Here is a 20,251-nt window from a genome sequence, read left to right as displayed (position 1 = left end):
GTCAAACGAGACCATGAGACCCAGAAAAGGTCATTTCTTCCAAAAGTTCCAGAAATGGTAACTAGCTGCAACTTCAAGAAACAATATGCAAGCCTGTTAAGAGTTTGACAGAATGCAGGTGGCCACTCCCAGTCTCCCCCTCCATCGTGGAAAAGGCTTACCCAAGTGTGTCACATCTATTGCGCATTTAAGCAACGCCCTCAGCTTTGCTTCTTTTTGGTTGACTTTTGTTCCTTCCTCCCCTCCACATTTGCATTATTTTACCAAGTCATTTCCATACGTGCAGATAAATGTCTATGCCTGAAATAAGCAAAAAGCATTGGACTTCAATTTAGATATAGAGATGGGCTTTTAAATCAGTCACAGTGATGTTTTGTGGACAAAACTGCAGGTTTGAGATACTGAATTGGATTAGCTTGCTCTACAGTTTTTGAAATACTAAAACCTGGGCTGCTTCCTCCTCTGCCTAAACAGGCACAAGACATTGTTACCTGTTGTTACCTGCACAATAAAATAAGCCAGCTCCCACTACTTCTGTTTAAGTGCATGTTGCACTTAGAAAAGTGCAATTCCCACCTCCCTTTACAAAAGCTTAATTAAGTCATGACGAATCCCCTTTGTGCTGCTCCCTGCAAAGCAGCAACTTCTGAACACTTCGGGTCACTAAAATGATTATGGGGGGAACTCCAAGTCATACTGACCAGCAGCCACAGCAGTCTGCGGAACACCGACGACCTGTCAGAAGGAAGCAGAGCACGTTCATTAGCCAGAGACTTCAACAACAGTTGACAGTAGATATGGGATCTCCTCACTTGGGGATGTGTTTTTTACATATTAGTTTATTATTCATTTAACAGCAGCCACTGGCAGCGTGATAACATGTTTTGTGACTAAACTAGAATGCAATATTCTACGCTGTATATGAGAAAGTCGGGGATTTATTTCCCCTGTATGTTTGGGGGAGGGCAGGCAGGGGGTCTTCTCCTGGAGGAATTTTGTGTGAACATATCTTTGTCCCGTTAATGTTAAGTGCTACATCAAGAGTACACATTCACAACATCATATTTCACGCAATTTTATTTATAAAATTGTAATTATCTAACAAATTGCATATAAAATGATTTACTTCAAGTAAATACAGAATACTGCACAACTATTAAAACTATTGTATTGTCCATCATAAGTGTATTAAAACATTCCTAAAAAAATGCCTCTATTAAAAACCAAAAACCCAAGAACACAAGTAGCATGATCAAGACCACTTTCAATAGCTTAAAATGAATTACCAGGGAGTTGCATTAACTCCCTAAGTAGACTCCAGTTACATCCACTGAGATCAGCATGTGATACAATACCACAGTCTAATGCTAAAGATGACAAGTAATACATTATGTGCCTGATCTATGCTTTTCTCCTAGACTGAAGGTAACCAGTCCGAAATCAGACAACTAAAGCTCAAGTCAAACTCTACTGGGCATGCAGTTCTGTTATAGCAATACTTTCAATCGGTAAGTGTAGTTGACTTTTACAATCAATTTTACAACTGATAAAAAAAAAAAGGGAACACAAGAGAATACATTCGTATAAAAAGGAATGATACACAAAGGGTAAATACCGACACCTTGCTGTACACCCCAGGATGAACCAGAGAGAGAGATTCAGCTGGAACTGATCTGGAATACACGTATCAGAGACAGGCTGAGTCACAAAACCCAAATTCCAATCTCCCCAGAGCTCAAGGTAGTATCAGGTCCATCTCTACTATGTACACAGAGTGAACAGGAACACACACACAGATGATTAATGCATTTATATTGCCAAAACACAAAAAGACAGCTAGCAGTGCTGCCTGGTGCACACTAGTAGTTGCAACACTTATTTTTATACTGCATGTTCAGGGAGATAGATTTTTTTTTTTCTTTTTTCTTTTCTTCAAGTGGCAAAATTTGGTAGCTAATGGATCCAAGAGGGTAGTTTTATTTTGTTTGCCTCAGTTTCATGATTAGTTACAGAAATCTGAAAAAGCTTCAGAAAGAAAACAAAGATGGGAGGGAGGAACTGGAACCTTCAACAGTTGTCAACCTTGACGCCTGTTGAGATCTAATCTCCTTCCTAGGTATTTGCAGAACTGCCATTGAATGCACCCAAGGCACACACAGCAAGAGGGGAAACAGAATCAAAATTTCACACGAGAGTTTGTCTTGTTACCTACATTATTAATCGGAATGAATTTTACCAAGGGCATCTCTAAAGTAGTAAAACCACAGATTAACGTCCAAGACGGTTCTTATAGCACCATGTTTAGTCCTGTCACAAGTGATGGCAACCTCCGATAACTGGTAGGGGGTGCTTTCTCCGACCCTCCACTTTACCGTCTAGCGCTGTTCTAACGCCAGGGAGCAAAGGGACGAGGCTGCTGGCACCCAGGGTTTGCCCTGGCCGGTGCCGGCCGCAGGCCCGGCGGGCGGACACTAGAGGGCAGGCGATTAAAGCACTCCCGCCTCGCTCCAGGGCGAGGGACCACTCGGTTCTCCTCGGCAAACTCTCCCGGTGGACACCTTTCATATCTATAATAAACACTTTTAGGGTGAAAAGCAGTCATGTGCAAGAATCATTTAATCTGCATGCTACTATTTACATTTCAAACACTATTTACACACCAGAACTACAGATAGCATCTCTCTCAAAGGGGAGCGAAGAAGGCTTTCGGGACAGAGTACGCTCGAGCGTCTCCACAGCTTCAAACTCTAAAGGGCACTATCAAAATTATGGACTTTGAAGCAAAGAGATCCTGCTGCTACTGAAACAGACACAGAGAGACAAATCAAACATTTGTCCATTAGGCTATTAATTAAAAAAAAAGAGGGGGGGTGTGTTTTAAACAACAGAAAGGCCTGTGAATATGGAAAGTATTTAGAAAGCAGAAGAGCAAGGACTGTATGCCCTTTGGCAGGGCTCAGTGGGGAATTTGGAATTGCCTTTAAAGCCAGGGCTACTGCTGAAGCTACCAGACCTCTTGTTAGCAGTGCCACCATCCCATAGGAATTGCCCAAACAGAGCCGTTTCACACTCCACGAGGGCCATTAGCCTGACAACAAGTTTCTGAACAACTACTGCACATTAAAGATGGTTAGACTGACCTCTGAACTCACATCTACACCACCACCGCACCAGGCAGGCTAGAAATTGCCAAGCAGCCGTATGCCTACCATATCTTATTGCTTTAGAAAATGAGCCCACATAGCCAGCAGTTGTGCTCTAAGTTGCAGCTCACCTGAAGTTTTCACAAAGCTTTCTGGAAGAAAGCTTGCTTGCATTTGGCAGGCTGTGACAATAATAGATTGATTTCTAAGGCCTCCCCCAAGCTTTCCAAACCAGACACCTAAGCTGCTAAGTAGCTGCTGATGGGGTATTTCTAGGACATCTTACCCGATCTGTAGACAAAAAAATGTGGAATTTAAACGTGCAATACAGACAGCTAATCCTGAACATTCAGTATGCATCCAAACTGCAAAAATGAGGAAAACAAGAGCATCTCTTGGGAGCAGGGAAGGGGGGAGGATCAGCATCTGCAGCAATAAAGACAAGCTCTAGAAAAATAAGTTATTTAGTGGTTTTTATAAGAACAGTCAGTCATTCTGGGACTCAGAAGTGTTGCACATTTGCGTGTACATGTGCGAGTACCGAGAACAAGATTTGCTCACCTCAGAGCATTTACCTTCCTATCAGTCTGACACAGCCAACAGCACATCCAGCAGACTGGAACTCAGAGAACAGCATGACAAGACAGAAGGCCAATACAGTACGACTGCGGAAATTCAAGTAGAGGAATGAAGTTGTCTTCAGAAGCCCACAGCAGCAACAGCAGTAACAGCAGTATTCAAGATCAGTGGCAACAAGGAATGTTTCTGTAACGTTGGCTTTTTTTCTTTTTCTCCAAACCAAAGCGCTGGGTCACAATCAAGGCTCCTGGGCAGAGGGGTTACTTCCTCAACCACACTTCCCTGATTTCTCCCAGCACCGTTTTTTCTCAGTGCAGCAACACTGGTACTGATGATCTGTCTGTCCTGCTGCTATCAGGCAAAATGGTGTGTCCCTTTGCAGGGGGGGAAACAAACACCATTAACTCCTCAAGTTGAGGAGTGGCTAAGAAAAACATAACACTGTGGTGAGGTGGAACCAACTTTATTAAGCACAGTGAATTATAATTGCTTTCAAAGGTTTTAAAAAAGAAAAAAATTACTCTGAGTCATGGCTGGCCTTTAACAGCAGATACCAAAGGATATGGAGGCTGCCTGATTCAGAGCCAGTCAGTGGGAGTTAACTAGAAGAGGATGAGGTAATGCTCAAAGACAGGAGGACAACAGGACTGTCTGTGGCATCTGTGGAGCGCGAGGGTGCCTACCACCAGCCTTCAGAGGGCAAAAAACCCACGGCCGACTAAAGCACAGAAAGGCAAAATGTGCAGGGGTACGTATACTTTTAAGTTTAAAATGTTCACATGTTTAAGAGTCATAGGACCAGAAAGGACCTTAATTGGTCCTCAGACCAGCCTTCTATCCGTTGCCCAGAACAGGGAAGCTTTGAAAGCAATGCATTCATCTCTTCTACTCCACATACTTCATGTTAGGAAACTCATCTCAGAAAGATGCTAAGCTCTTACAAAGAAGTGCAACACACCTTTTGCCACTGTCTGACCAAAACAGGAGTTGAGACCTCACAGCTTTCAGGACTGGTTCTGCAGATACTGAGAAGGGTCATACAACGAGCTAAATTTATACAAAGTGCAATAAAACTACCCAAGCCATGGTCAGGTTTGTAAGTTCACTTATTAGCAAAGAAGAATGAATCAAAAACTCTAAGCTGGATGGAGTCTGAACTAATTCTTCTTCCACTATTTGTGCTTTATTCCAAATTCTACTCTCTTTTGTCCAATTCAACAGTCTGCCTTGGCTGATCCTAATCTGCGCTGCTGTTTTAAAACTTTTATTCCATTGCTTCAAGAAAGCTTTTTGTTGCATTTAGAGTAACAAAGGGAGACACATCTCCATAGCAAGAATTTGTTCACTGGAGGTAAACATTTAGCCTGGCAAAAGCTGTACTCTCCAACTTCCAAGGGAATGAGATACGATCTTTCCATAATCACATGCATTTACCAATAAATAAGTTTGGATTAGACTGTATTAAAACATATGCACAGATTTAAAGCACTGGAGTGTCACAGATTCTTACTCCACAGCTCATGCAAGTAAAAAGAATTAAAGAAAAAAGAAAAGAAAAAAGAAAGACCAAAGCCTCAGCTAGGAACAGACCAAGGAATTATCTTAAAAGAAATTTTGTACAAGTATATCAAAGCACTAATATTAGTGAGATCCCTAAATACATTAGGTTACACTAAATTCCAGAGAAACTAAAGATTTAGCCATATCAGATACATATGTTTTGGGTTTTTTTAAGTTAATATATAATTCATTCTTTGAATAATATTATCCACTTGGACCCAACATCCACACTGCTTTCATACATTTATACAGTTATATCCCATCCTTGCCTTAAGAGACTGACGTCCTAAGGTATGGCAGCAACCAAAGGCTCTACAACCCTTGTTTGTCAAATATAAAACTCCTTTCCCTTCATACAAGGGTGGAGAAGGAAGAAAGATGTTGATAAAATTAGACAATTCTCCCTGTGAGCTTGCTGATTCCAACCTCAAAGTACTACAGGGAGATGGTTGGAAGCTTGCGTAAAAAAAAGTTTCCCTTATTTTAAAAACAATTTTTTTTACTGTACAATAGATGCATAGAAAGTTGCTTCCTGCTTGATGGGTTTAGGCCTGTAGCTATGTTTAGCTGTGAAAACAAGAAGATTGTTCTTTGACAGAGTGGTGAGGAGAGAGACCATCTCAGGAATATTTGGCAGCTATCGAAGAGCTCATGACACGAAGAATAAACAGCATATCCACAGACTACAACGATGCAACTCTGTCCCACTGAATACACCAATTTTAAAAATGTGTCCACTTGTTACTCAGGATCAAGAATACAGTAGAGATTCACGGCTCAACAGCTTTCAAACTGGTGGTTTAAAACAAAAAAATTGTTCAGTGAGCAGCAGATTTTAAATAGCCCACTCTTCTCTCCCCCACCCAAAGAAACATGAGTTCACTGCAATATCAGGAACTTAGACTTGAGACTACGTGGGAGAGAAGGCTTCCCTGTCACCCATGTCCATACAGCTTGGTGTCGGAGCGACACACTGGAGGTTTCAGAGGGTTTCGGTTGTCCAGTGTCTTCTTGTGGTTACTTCAGCAGTTTTACCAGCTGGCTCTGACAGCCTCAATGTCACTAACCAAATTCTGGGCTAAGCATATCCCAAATATCTGGAAGAGACAATAGTTTATTCATTTGGAGCATTGGAAAACTCTTTTCACACAGGCAAACTCCTTAGGTTATACAGAACTTTGATATGAAAACGAGCAACAGAAAGTTAGAAACCAAATTAACAGTAACTGTTGGAAGAAGGAGGAATATCTAAAAAACTCCTGAAACTCCAGTATTTTTATAGTGCTGCTGAGTTCCTGGAAATTGAACAGTTCTAGACTTTCTTCACAAAAGAAACTGTGAAGGCTTTTCGCTGCTCATTTAAGCACCATCAGAAAACGTAGGTCTGTACAGGCCGAAAAATCTCTACCTAATCATTACCTAACACAGAGTGTTAGTTTTGACCTGCAGACAGCTGGAAAGAAAAAAAAAATGCATCCCTACAGATAAAAACTAAATACTCCTTAACACAAAGGAAGCCCCATGCATTTAGCTCCCCTCACTAAAACCTACAGACACTGTATTTCTAAGTGCAACTGGCACTGTATTTCTAGTTCCCCCCTCATGTATTCTATTTATCTGTTGTTGTTCTGTGTAACTCATTACAGGGAACATGGCGTTTACCTGCAGTAATGCTATCCCAATGAATACACCAGCAACTATGGTAAGATTGTCCTGCAACCATTTCTCAAACTGAGGGACACAGCCTTTAGTGTAGATAACAATCTGCTGATCAACTTCCTGCCAAGGAGAAGAGGGAAAAAACAGAAATAATTACATTCAACTATCCCATCAGTAGAATAACTTGCTCTTGCAAGAGGGATTCAGATCCTTAAGATACCATATTTAAAAAAAAAATTTAAAAAGTTCTTACTGGTTTTTGCCTTGCATCGTAGCCACACTGAGTATTAATAACATCTTCCTAGGGAAGAAAGAGAGACACAGAAGAGAGGCAATCAGTGAAGTGTCTCCCAGACACCCTCTCCCAGCTCCCCAGATTTGGTCCTGTATGTAATAAGACAATCACTCTAACTTTGGTTACCATGTTGCTTTTTAAAAATCCCTTCCTCTTCCATTCAGTGGTATTAATTATTTGCAACAAACAAAAGCACATGGTCCAAAAATATTTTCAGTTGCAGGGCAGCAAGCTGGGAAAACCAGCCTTCCACCTGGGTGGTGAATTCCATGTTCCAGATCCAAGCATGTAGAAGTCAAAGTGAAGGGATTAGGGAATATCTATTTTAAATGAAAGAACCTTCTGCTGAAAAGGTTTTGTCTATACTGAAAAATATGCCAAGACTACTGTTAACATTTTCAGGATTCAGTCTGTGCAGCGTGAAGAGGTGAGAAGGGGCAGTTCTGTTGCAGAAGCTGCAAGTTCTTACCGAGGATATCTGTAGAAATATATCCAGTACCTAGTTCCTTACTAAAAACTAGGGAGGAAAAAGAAGAGATGGGATAATGTGTTCTTACCGCCCATTCTTTCTTACGGGAGCTTGATACCAATGGGAAAGGAGGGGGGTCCCCTACTGCCTCTGCTTTAGTACTCCCAAAGCACAGGTAATAAAATAGACGATGGCAGACTTTTCCTAGCGGACAAGCACTACCCATTGGAAGCTGAAGCTGTGTTTACTCTGTATGCAGAGTTATTTCAGGGCAATAAAATGAAGTGACTACTTTTGGTGTCAGCCACAATGGCAGCAAAATACTAAGTTACTGGCTCATATAACAACAGTGAGCCGAAGAAGGAACTACCCAAGGAAGTGAGAAAATCAGCCAATCTTGGCTAGGTGTAATTTAATCAAATTGTGGAAAGTGAGAAAGGCGGCCAAGCAGAGAAATAGATTTTATAGCAGCCATACGGAAAAAGATATTTCCTCTTATCAGCAGTTAAAGCTCCTCCAAGTGTTTCCTCACTTTGCAGGAAGTACATCAAAAGGTCACATCCTGTCAGTTGCCCAAGTCAGATTCCTTCAATGGACCTTTAAGATCTGAGCAACTTGTATCTTTGAACGATATGAATACGTCTGTTCCAGGATCTAAAATATAACAGTACCACACACTGTAAGGCTGTCAAAGTAGATAAGATTCCAACAGAGGGATTTTAAGCTTTCTTCTTCGTACTGAATACCTACTTGCTTTCTCATCAGTGTCTTCTGCCTTCAGCCTTGGAATTTGTTAACCAAAAGGAAGCGTGAAGAATGAAATGGCAATAAATTAGCTTTTCTGGGCCTTGCCTGTACAGGAATTTGAAACATTTCAACCTGCTAAACTACAGCAAAGTGAACTGTAGGAGTCCAAATTCGTTTTAAAGGACACTTATTTTGGCCTACCTTAAACTTATCACTTCCTGATTCAAGCTAAACTTAAAGCTAAACTAAAAGTAATTCCTGTTCAATAAAGCAGCCACATAACTTTTTGCATCAGTCCAACACTGCATCCTAATTCCAAAATGGAAAATTTGCTTTGCCACAGAATAAACCTGTGTTTATCACTGCAATTGAACCAATCACAGCTTGGTTACAATTATATCCATGACTTCTAATATTTTTAGACATATTATTTTTATTATTTTATTATTTATATTATTTTAAAGGCTAAAGCATGTTGCTTCCCTTCAATGAATGAGACTTATCTTTAAATTTCTGGTTGCAGCATCACCGCCTAAGAAACTGCATAACTATACACAAAGAGAGAGAGAGAGAACTTTAGCATGGATTATGTATTTATAGGATTACCTTGTACTGCTGTCATTGGTTTGGTTTTATAACAACTACATTTTTAAAACTGGGTTGTGATGACCTCTCCGTGTGGGTGGGTGGGCAGACAGGCAAACAGTAGGGGGAATCCTATGCATAATGTAATGCTTGAGTCTAACCTACTTTCCATTTTGTTTTAATATTTCATTAAAACATTTTCCGCGATGTTTGTGAGAAAGATTCAAACTGCTGTGACATGTTCACTGCAGAGGAACCAGAATGTAGCCTTACCAGGAGGGGGAAAGCAGCAGTAGTGACTGGATGCCGGGAGCAGCGCCTGCGTTGCACTAGCAAGGCAGGAAGCACCTGAGGTGCCTGTTGGCAACTTGCCTCGCTTTAGTCAGTGCTACAGACTCATACATTCAAGGAACTGTAAGTCACTTCAGGTGGAGAGAAACCCACAGCTGAACCACTAGATAATACAAGCACTCACAGGCAGCTGCTTTTAAGCTAAATGAAAGTCAAATGTACGTAGTGTTAGCCACATAACAGTTTCCATGCACACACCCATCCCTATTCCAAGCCTTTCACTGTCAGTCAACTACTTCCCTATGCTTCACCCTTCATTCTTGATCATGTCCATACTAGTAATGCATGACTCCAACATTTTCTGCTTGATGATCCAGAACTATAACTATTTAAAAAGACATAAAAATTTACCAAAAAGCTGTTCCCTCAAACAATTTCTGACCTTTCAAGTCTGACCTCAGGTGACTGTAGGACAAGCAGCAATTTTAAAGGGGGGAAAAAAAAAAAAAAGACAAAAAAGAGCATGTAAGGATGTCCATACCTGACTCAAGATTCTCATGCAAACATGTCAGTTCTTCAGGGCACAGATTGTCATTCATTACTGTACCTAGCATAAACTGAGTGAAACTGGCTGCAACCTCTGGACACTGCATTAAATAATGAGTAATACCTGCTTTAGAATGTCTGATCTTACAGTTGCTGTTAAGGCAGTGAATTAAATATCGTGATGACATTCAATTGAAAGCTCATATCCTTCAACTCATTAAGGGCTTCTGCTTTTTATACTTGCTAAAATTAATATGTATGTTTAGCCAAGCCCATGGTTCTCTCATTCTAATGAAAAGCAGCAAACATCATGTAATGAAGACTTAAGTTGGCTCAGGATTTTTGCTAACTGCAGAAAGAGTGGTGAAGTTGAACTGCAAGTACAAAAAAAAAAAAAAAAACACCACATACCCCAGGCTGGTGAGAAGGTAACGATCACACATGACTTCCAGAAAAATAAAACAAAACAAAAATCTTATAGAGTGATTTAATATTGGAACAGCAGAACCATCCTACCCTCATGACTGTCACTTACAGCAGGGTCTTTAGTGCAGCAAGAGAACGGCACACCACAGCGCTCTCGACTTGCGTTGGAATCTGTGCAGTTGAAGTAAATGTTAAGGTTCCAGTCATCAGCTCCAAAAGCCCCACAGCACTGCCACTATAACAAAGAAAGGAGAGCTTCTTGACTTTCAGAACAAACAAATCTCAGCATTAGTAACATGCATCATCGCTGCCAGTTTCCCTCTAGCTTTCAACAAAAAAATCTGAGATTCTCTCTGGTTTCATTGACACTGGCCTGGTTTGGGTTTTTTGTGGGGTTGTGGGGTGGGGGGTTTTTTTTGGTTGTTTTTTTGGTTTGTTGGGTTTTTTTTAAAGACCATTCCAACCTGTAAGTTGTTCTAAAATTATCATGGGACTGAAGTTATATTCACACACTGCAACACTGCTCTCTGGAGAGAAACCCAGAGAGCGAGCTGATAAGCCTACACAACACCACAGAGTTGCACAGGCCTACAAGCTCAAGCCCCATGGACAGTAGCACCAAGAGTATGATATTCTGTCCAGTCTAATGTGCCCTGGGTTCTCAACAAAGCTAATCAGCTCTGAGGGCTACACTGGTATAGCTACTCTTTTTGCCACTTTGGGAGAATCTTTGCCTGGCTGTACATCATACAGTATGAACACATTGTTTCCTGAGCATCACACATTGCACACACAACATCTTTACTGAAAGCAGGCAGAATCCTTCAAAAAGTAAATATGGCAAATGGCACGCTTAGTCTCTGGCAAAACATGCTGAACACACAAAGAATTGGTAAAACTTGCTGAACGTACAAAGAATGGACTGGAGATCAGTGGAACACTGATGGTTCACAGCATTTAAGGAGCTAGTCCAATGAACTCATCTATACCAACTTTAAAAAATTTAAAAGCATTGGAATGGCAATGCTCTCTTCCTAGATGTAGCAGAGCTCCCTCTACAGTATCTGAACATGCTGTCTTCAAGCATTATCCCTATTAGCTGAAAAAGTAGCTTGCTCTCCAGACTCACGCTGTCCCTAACTTATCTGCTAAGATTGCTATTTCAGTTAAGAGAGCAAATTTCATGCAGTGCCTGCAAAACTGGACTGTAGCCTTTTGGTTGCATACAAATGGATCATTGCTTTCAGACTGTGGTGGCCTCTGACCTTCTCCCAACCGGACAAGATTCAAACCAGTGCAAGGATCCACATTATGCTACTTACTCACTTGTCATTTCCACCACCCCCCCTCAAGGCATACAGAAGAAGTCAAAGACTGAATGAAGTTATTGTAATTGCAGAATGAACAAAAATTATAAGCGTGATTTCAAACAACATTAACCTACACAGGGCTAAATTCAAAGAGGAGTTCATCAACACAGGCCAGAATTGAGTACCGAAGCAAGAAGGTACTGGCAAAATAACTTGTGTGCAAAAGTCAGTGCAAGACTCCTTCACACATAGTGATAAATTATAGAGCTTAACTCCCACAAACACACGCATCTCTGGCTTCACCCTTCCCTCCAAAGTGCAAACGTAGTGTCATTTAGAGATTTCCTATGAGAACTTTATGAGTTCCCCACTTGGTTAGGCTAATTGCATTAAGTCTACTTAAAAAGAAATCACATTGCAGTTTCACTTAGACCAGCTACACATCTCTGCCACTATCAATGTGGTGTAGCACCTCCAGTGTTGCTAAAACTACACCAACATTCACCTTGGAACCAAGTTAAGCTTAGAAAAGCATTATTTTCTTAAACAGATGCGACAGCTCGTACAATAAAATATTTTGAAAACCCTTTCCCCCAAAGAACCCTAAAATATCTTCAGATGCATATGGAATATACTCCAAAAAACTGAACACTGATGATTAACTTGTAGATTTGACACACTATCTCTAAGTCTTCAAGAATAGGTCACTCCAACTTTCCACCTTGTTTTGCTCAGTCATACATCAAAAAACAAGCCACTTTCACATGTCCTGTGTGTTTGTAGAAGTTCTGTAAAGAGAAATATACATGTATATATTTAAAACTATATGCTGGAATATTTCTGTTGTTCCTTGAAGAAACCAAACAGATGGGAAGTGAAAAATAGAGAAGGTATTTCTTTAAAGTAAGCTTGACAAAAAAATAGACATAGTCCAACTTACATATTCCTGTGTGAAGTCTATGAGGTTTTGCAAATCAATGTCATCTCTGTATGCTCTGATGTTGTTGTTTATAAAGAAATACAGCTGGTCCTTTATCCAGTCTTTGAAAACAAATGCTAGAACACCAGCAGTGAGCTCCAAGAAGAAAATAATTCCAAGAAACACAGAAAACTATCAAGAAAAAGGAAAAGGTTAAAATTATTTTGCTTCATGACCAAAAACTTACTTTTCAAGGTTCACAATTATGTCCAGTGTTAGGGCTTTATCTGTTTCAGTGCAAGTTCAAGCTATTCCAGCACACAGGAAATTTTAAATTTAAAATACACCATTTTTAATTAGGGTTGTAGTACAGGAATCTTAATTCTATTCTAACGAATAATAAAAATGCCAACAGATTCAAACTTTGGACATTTCACTGGGATTTTCAAAGAGGTCCAAGAGAATTCACCGTAAATTTCAACAGACATAGCTACTCACCACCTCTAGGGCCCTCTGAAAACTCATCTTAAATTTCTATGTAGGCACTTACATTTTCAAAGGCATAAACAACCAATACTGCCAGTGAAATGCTTTCCAAGTGAATTTTTCTTTAGACACTCTCATTGGTAAAGCTTTGCCTAAGTGGACAAAGCAAAAACCGGTAACAGCAGAAATTAATTAATGAGTAAGTCCGAGCAGAATGTCTATGGAATGACTCACATCCACATTAAAACTAAATGAGTCTGCTATGATTAATGCAAATGCAATGGATGCCAAAGGCATTACTAATGAACTGCCACTTTCTCTAAGCATCTCCATTGAGTCTTCACTGTTTTAAAACACACAGGGGTCCTCCTATACTGGAAGTCCATCCCTTTTGCAACTGCATCTGAGTTTCATTTTAATATGCTCTCTGTGTTTGTTCAGATGCATTTTTAATTTCTCCTGCAGCTGCTGTATAGGAAGCTATTTCTGGTACAGCAGATGGGTTCATTTTAGGCCAGCTAAGAGAAGCAAGAAAGAGGAGAAAAAGAGTGTTGTAACAGCTCCCACTCCCCCCCTTTTTTTTAAGCAAGACAAGAGCGAGCTACAACTATCCCAAGCTGCTTTATAAATGCCTCAAGAATTGTAACTCTCAACTGCCTCCTCCCCTTATACAACAAGTCTGTGGGAGCCAAATATGTCACTTGAAGGCAGTTGTTTCACTAGAAGCCTTTTCATGTATGTATTAACAGTTAATGGTTATGAAGACACAACTACTACCCAGGCTGTGCCCACCTCTGGAAGTTGGGGTGGTGGAGGAAGTAGTCTTGCATTTTTACTATAAATCTTAAATTTATCTAAAATGGAACATGGCACTGTTATCCTCATCTTCAAAGCTCACAGGCAGAGGGCTTTCAAAAAACAGAACCAGGTTGCTTAGCTAAAGGAGTTTTGAATACTGAGGTATGTTTGTATATCAGCAGCTCCTTCTGCAACTAAGAGTCCAGACCAGAGTTCAAGATGACAACTTCCATATTCTTTACCTATCCTGGGCGCATTGTCCTCCCTTTCTCCCTCTCAGGCCCCAGCACTGACAGTAAGCAATGAAGCCTTTTCAAATTAGCTAAATAGTACAGAACTGAGGATATCAGCAAGCAACCCCTCATAACAGTCCTATTTCCTCTGTACCATGAGGGGCACTTGCACAGCAGAAATCACACAGGTCACATTCAGTGGTGTATCTGCATTCCTTGTATTTCATAGGCAGCTTGTTATGGACGCAAAGTTCAACATGCAGATTCTCAGCAGAAATTTCTCTCTTTTCATGACAGGAAAGCAAAATGTTAGGCTACATGCATTACAAAAAGCAATAGTTCCATGTTATGGTTCATACCATCAATAGTTTTGAACCTTAAAAAAAAACCCCAAACAGTAAACACCAGAGACTGAAGAACTGTAAAGTGTTAATGGTTAAGCAAAAGCGATGCACAGAACAGTACTCTCATATCAGGTAACACCTTCCGCTCCCCAAAAGACATTTTAAAAAATCTTTACACAGTTAAGCATGAACAGACAACATGACTTACACTATGTAACTGATGAATGCCACAGTTGCAAAGGCTACTTACAAATTTGAGAAGAAAGGTATTTTCTCGCAAAGCTCCGATGCATCCTGCAAATCCCAAAATGAACATAACTCCTCCTACCACTAGGAAGAGCCAAACTGGATCAAAGCCTCCCAGGTCAGTGATGGAGGAGATATTGGACAGCACTCCCTGGGAAAGAAACAATGCGAAAGGATAACAAATATATTCAGCATTCAGTTGTAAAAATTCTGCTTGCATTTTTCTTTTTAGAAAAGGTAGAAGACTACAGCAAATATATGTTCTGCAGCACAGCAAGAAAACACAATTAAGAAAAATCTTTGCTTTCAAGAAGAGATACAAGAGCAATTATGTACAATATTTCTGAATCAACATGTGGAATGAACAACAAAATGTGCTTCTAGAGTCCTCTGCGAGAAACCCACAGGGCATTTTGCTGCTTCTGTAGCTATGAGAATTAGTCTGCCAGAAAGACAGAATAGGTATTTGAACAAACCTTAACCCAATCTTACTACCCATGCTGAGATGCATTTGAGGTATCATATACATTGTTTATGTAAGCACACAGTTAAAAAAGCAGCCAATAGCAAGAATACCACCTTGAATTTAGCATTTATGCTCAGTATTTAAAACAATTGACAGAAATTAGAAGTGAGTTCCTACATTGCAACATCTTGCAACAACAAATTTTACACCAAGTTTTGACAAACTAGATACCTGGTCAATTCAGCTTCAGGCATCTACTGCGCCAAATATTCATTAGATAAATAAAGTACAGCTACTGACTAGTCAGCAGCAAAAAAACAAAAATGAGGTTAAGTGTCATAGTAGGACATAAGGCAGTTTTAAGGAATTGTCTTGGTAGATGGTTTGCACTACTTTAGGTTACATCTATCATATGGTAAACCACATATGCTGTGTTTTAGGTATGACAGTCAGCACAGTCTGCTTGTAATACCATTGCCCCCTTAGAAGCAGAGCTTGGGTTGTGGCACCAGTAATCCTGAGGAACTATTTTTTTGAACGCATTTTAACCAGAGTTCGGCTGATGTTGAACAGATGGGTCAGATCAAGAAGCAATTACAAAATGTTCCTTATTCCAGTGAGTTTGCACAGGAACAGTTACAGTTTCTTAAACCCTTTTGGCAGCAAAAAAGCTTAAGTATCACTATTTCATCGTTCACTTCCCCAGTACTGTAGGTCAATGCAAAGCACAGTGCTGTAGCAGACATTGCTCCATGTGTTTCCTCAAAGAAGCCTGAACCCAGGCTGAGCATTTTGGACTAGTGCTTTCCCTACTAACTCCTGAATGAAGCTGTGGCTTGAAAAGCAACAAATATAGATTTTCACCTCTACAGCTCCTTATCTGCAGAATTAAGTTCTTCATCCTTTTCCCTGTTCATATTGCCTTTGCTTCTTTGAAATAATCAAAAACAGCAATAATTTTGAAGGAAGTTATCATAATCTCATTTCCAAAAGTTATTAGTAACATTGCTAACAGATGACCGTTCACAACTGTGGCTTTAGACCTGTGGGGTTTTTTCCCCATATACTCAGTTTGGACCACCCAAAACATATAGTCACGTAAACAGTATTTCTAATATAGTACTCCACATAGTCTGCAACTGCTTTCATAGTTTCCCAAGCAAAACTGACATTGAGTAGGTAGTAAATGAAGACAACACTTAAAGCTTTTTAATTCTGCAGACAATGATAGACCGGATAAAATATACACGTGAATTTCTCCAATGCACACAGCAAGGAGCCTCAGAAAAGACCAGCATGCTACAAAGCAAGAGAAAGCCTGACTACAACCCAATTCTAAAGTATGAACAATAAACCAACAGCATGAATGACTTTCTCAACCTGGTTTCTTCTCCCTCCTACTACAGAAGGTTATTGTCTGACAGAAAGGGATAAAAAAAAATTAAAAAATAAAAAAAAAATCACATTCATCGCTTTCCTCCTATAGTACTAGTCTTACTGTCATTCACTAAAAAGACAAAAATAGACATAAGGCAGGATATAACACAGTGCTGCTCGGAGGCAGTATTGCTACCAAAGCAGACCAGTTGGCACGTCCCATTTTCTAACTAGGGCTGCGATGGTACAAGCCAGGCTGAAATGAACACTTATCCGTTATTAGCTCTTAAATCAACTTGTGCAAAAAGTTTTCCACTACTTTTGCTCCATTACGTTTGTCACAGAAAAGAAATCAAAGACAATGTTCTGGCTAAGGTGACAAGCAAAATAAACAGTATAATCCAATAACACACAAACTTTTGAAAAAGTCATGGCCTTGGCCATACACAAGTCAGGAAACATGAGCTCTGCCCCAAGGGAAAAAGATTGCTAAAATGACTTCTTCACAAAGTTTTTAAGTCCTTTCTATGTTTCCCCTCTGTGCCTATATAGTTACCATACGATGAGAAGAAATTCTGCCTTAAAGCAAACACTACTAATCATTTCTTTTAACATTAACTGATTTTGGAATTAATGGACTGTAGTGTAGCAGAGTGAGAAAACAGTCACTGAAGAAAGGATGTCACCTTTGGATTACAATTATTTTACTTTAAAAAAAAAAAAAATCCAAGAAGGGTGAAGAGTCATTTAAGTTTCTCTTCATAAGACACTGTGTCTTTCTTAAAAAGAACACAAACAAAAAACCAAACCAAAACAAAAAACCCACAGCAAATTACTAGGTTTAATCAAGTTCTTACCATATGAAAGTAGTAAAATTCAAATGACAGAAGAAATCCAAGTGAAATTCAGCTCACATTTGTGGACAGTGCTCTTAGAGAAGCTAGTCATAATATCAAGTGTTAGTGAGAAGAAATATATGGCTTTGCATTTTGTCACACTCCCATTAAAATCAACAACAATCAAATTTAATGAATCAGTTGTATATTGCCTTTCTGATTGTGTCCTTTCCCACCTTACTTGATTTTCTAACACTACCCCGGCATGTCACATGTCAGCCGGTCACCCAGCAAAAGTCATTCTTCTAATCTCTGGTCTCCAGGCTCCAATTCCTCAGGGTAGCTACGATCTGACATGTACTGAAATAGAACAACACAAGCTTTATCTGCCATTGATTGCTGTCCTTGGAAAGCACCTTTATGTGCATCTTTTGCTAGTCCACATATGGCAATCATAAGCCTAGCTTGGATAAACCCCAAATAATACATCCTGACAGCACAAAGCACATTGCTGCGTAATTCTCATTTGTACTTTGTGTGCTCTCTGCATGTGGATCCCAAGTTATCAGTATTCTGGGGAAACACTCAGGATATACAATATTTAGAGAGGCTTTGGCAATAAACAGTAGCTAGCAGCAGGAATGACAGGCACAGACAATGCTCTGCGGTTACCGCTAGAGATGCACACAGGTAGTCTGATAGAAGATTGCTGCTTACTGCTGAAATACAGTTTTCCGGTCTTGGTTTTTCTTCTGGACACTTATAAATTATAAGCTCTCTGAAGAGACAGTGGTGCAACACTTTAAAGAAAAGTATATTTTCCTTCAAGCAGCAGGGCAATGACTGGGGAGTATCATCTCACTTTATACTGTTAAGAACAACTAAATGTACAGTCCTACAGGCACAGTCTTTTCCTAGTACCACAAGCTTCTACTACTACAGTATTCGGTATTTTTTGGCTGTAATGGCTAGTTCTAGGTTTGGCAGAGATGTACAAACACCTGGCAGTGACCAATTCTGTCTTCATGCCATCTTTAGCCAAAAGCAGAAGGGGATGTTTCCAGAGGTGCTTGAGCAGAGGATGAGGAATCTCATATTCTAACACTGCATCCTCCATGGTCACGCTCTGAATCCACAGGCTGATCAGACCTGTCACAGAATATAGTGACTGTTTGTAAATTCATGTTTTGTATCAACGCAAGACCTAAACAAACCACCTGTAAATGCTTTAAAGTCAGGCTTTCTACAAATGTAAAGTATTTTTCTCAGCAACACTACTGCAGTTGCCCACCCCAACCTTTACTGTTAAATAGTTGCAAGTACTCCTGATGCTTTAGCATCTGAAAGGAGGAAATAATTTTTTTTTCCCTAAGCACACATTCTCATTTTGGAAGTATGGTTATTTTTCTGGGGTACACGCACATCACTTACTTGGTAGTTTAGGGATGTGCATAATCTTTATTTGGCAGTAAACACTTTGTTTGTGCTAAGTACATACTCTAATACTTTTCTTCTCACAATGGCGTCAATCCAGGGCTCTGCTGTAGTCCCACAAGGAGAGCCAGCAGGACATGTTCTCTGGCTGATCTCCAGCTCATCTGTTTGCTCTGTTCCCCCACCCTCAATTGCCTGCTGTACATTACAGCGCCTGGGTTGTTACTTAACCTTTTCATCCACCACAAGTCAAAATTTGTTTGGGGTAGTGAAGCAACAAAAGCATCATCCATAATTGAACTAAAATTAAAAAATGGTGAAGTTATGAAAAACATTCCTTTATTCATGAAATGTACTTCACTTCAGTCACTGATGTACACATGGAACAGGAAAGACTGACCTCATATTCCTACCACACCCCAAATTCAGGAGAGGTCAGGTGAAACAGTAGGACCTGCTCTTTTTCCCAACAAAAGGGTGTGGGGAATTCCGCCACACCAACAAACATGACATGCCAAGCCAGGCCCACCAGAAGCTCCTGCAGAACTGATGTCTTCTCCTCATGGTTACATGAGCGCAGGGAGAAAAACAGCCTGTGAGAAATGCCTGAATCCAGTGACAGATCCTGTGTAACATGCCATTTTTCCCCCATGGCCACAGCCCTCCACCCTATAACATGGATCTCATGCATGTTCTCAAGGGAGAACAAGGCAAAGGAAAAATGCTGTTCTTGAAGACAGTAAGTTGAGAATGCCTCTCCTGATATTACAGCTGCACAATTGTTTGCCTTTATCCCATCAATAAAGAATAAGGAAGCAACAGTCACTTAAAGCAATAAGGGTACACCCCTCACCCCTTCTCCATCTTGTACTCTCTAAGATCATCAGGACAATTTGTACCACTTTCCAGAGACAGATCTCTGACTCCAGCTCCCACCTTTGGTGTACATCTACATTAGCATTTCAGGTCAGATCCAGGAGTCCATTTAAAGGGATCGCACACAAGCTATGCTTCAGTTAACACCAGGGAACAGTCTCAGAGCACACAGACTAGATTACTTCCAAAGGAAGATGTGCCCCTGGAACATAATTCATGCTCCAGCCACTAGCAGGCATTCAGTCCATCAGATCGTAGTAGAACTAGGCCGAAGAAAACTCAAACCTTTCAAAACCTGTGGAGTGTGCAAGTTGAGTCTTCAACACCATTTCCTCTCCTATTGCTACATGCAGATAGTGTGGACCGGAGTTGCATGCTGACCCAGAAAGTTACTTTAATTTCCCCAGAATGCATGGATGCCAACACAGACAGCTTGGTTGGAGCAGTGCCCTGGTGTTGGCACACCCATACAATCTGATTGCATTCCTGGTTCCTAACAAGGCCAAATAGAAGGGAGTCACAAGTGCATTAACAAACTAGTGAAATTTCCAGACTGTCTGCGTACGTGGTTAGTGCAGGCAATCCACTGCCACCTTCAGGTCTCAGAAACGTTCCCAGAAGCTTGC

At 40.3% G+C, this 20,251-nt stretch overlaps 1 protein-coding gene across 2 annotated transcripts in view; it reads right to left on the bottom strand.

Annotated features, from left to right (window-relative positions):
- Window positions 1-1,059: 1,059 nt before the first annotated feature.
- Window positions 1,060-20,251, bottom strand: part of TSPAN5 (tetraspanin 5) — a 93,369-nt gene continuing 74,177 nt past the window's right edge. For both annotated transcript variants that reach the window (XM_075751577.1, XM_075751578.1), the window contains 6 exons: window positions 14,641-14,787; window positions 12,551-12,721; window positions 10,410-10,535; window positions 7,195-7,242; window positions 6,945-7,061; window positions 1,060-6,379 (listed from right to left, as the gene is read on the bottom strand). In XM_075751577.1, coding sequence (XP_075607692.1) covers window positions 6,314-6,379; window positions 6,945-7,061; window positions 7,195-7,242; window positions 10,410-10,535; window positions 12,551-12,721; window positions 14,641-14,787 — 675 coding nt within the window. In that variant the 3' untranslated portion in view covers window positions 1,060-6,313. The remainder of the gene's footprint in view (window positions 6,380-6,944; window positions 7,062-7,194; window positions 7,243-10,409; window positions 10,536-12,550; window positions 12,722-14,640; window positions 14,788-20,251) is intronic.

Source organism: Balearica regulorum, chromosome 4 (assembly GCF_011004875.1).
Source record: "Balearica regulorum gibbericeps isolate bBalReg1 chromosome 4, bBalReg1.pri, whole genome shotgun sequence".
Classification (NCBI taxonomy): domain Eukaryota; kingdom Metazoa; phylum Chordata; class Aves; order Gruiformes; family Gruidae; genus Balearica; species Balearica regulorum.
This window is presented reverse-complemented; position numbering and strand designations above follow the sequence as displayed.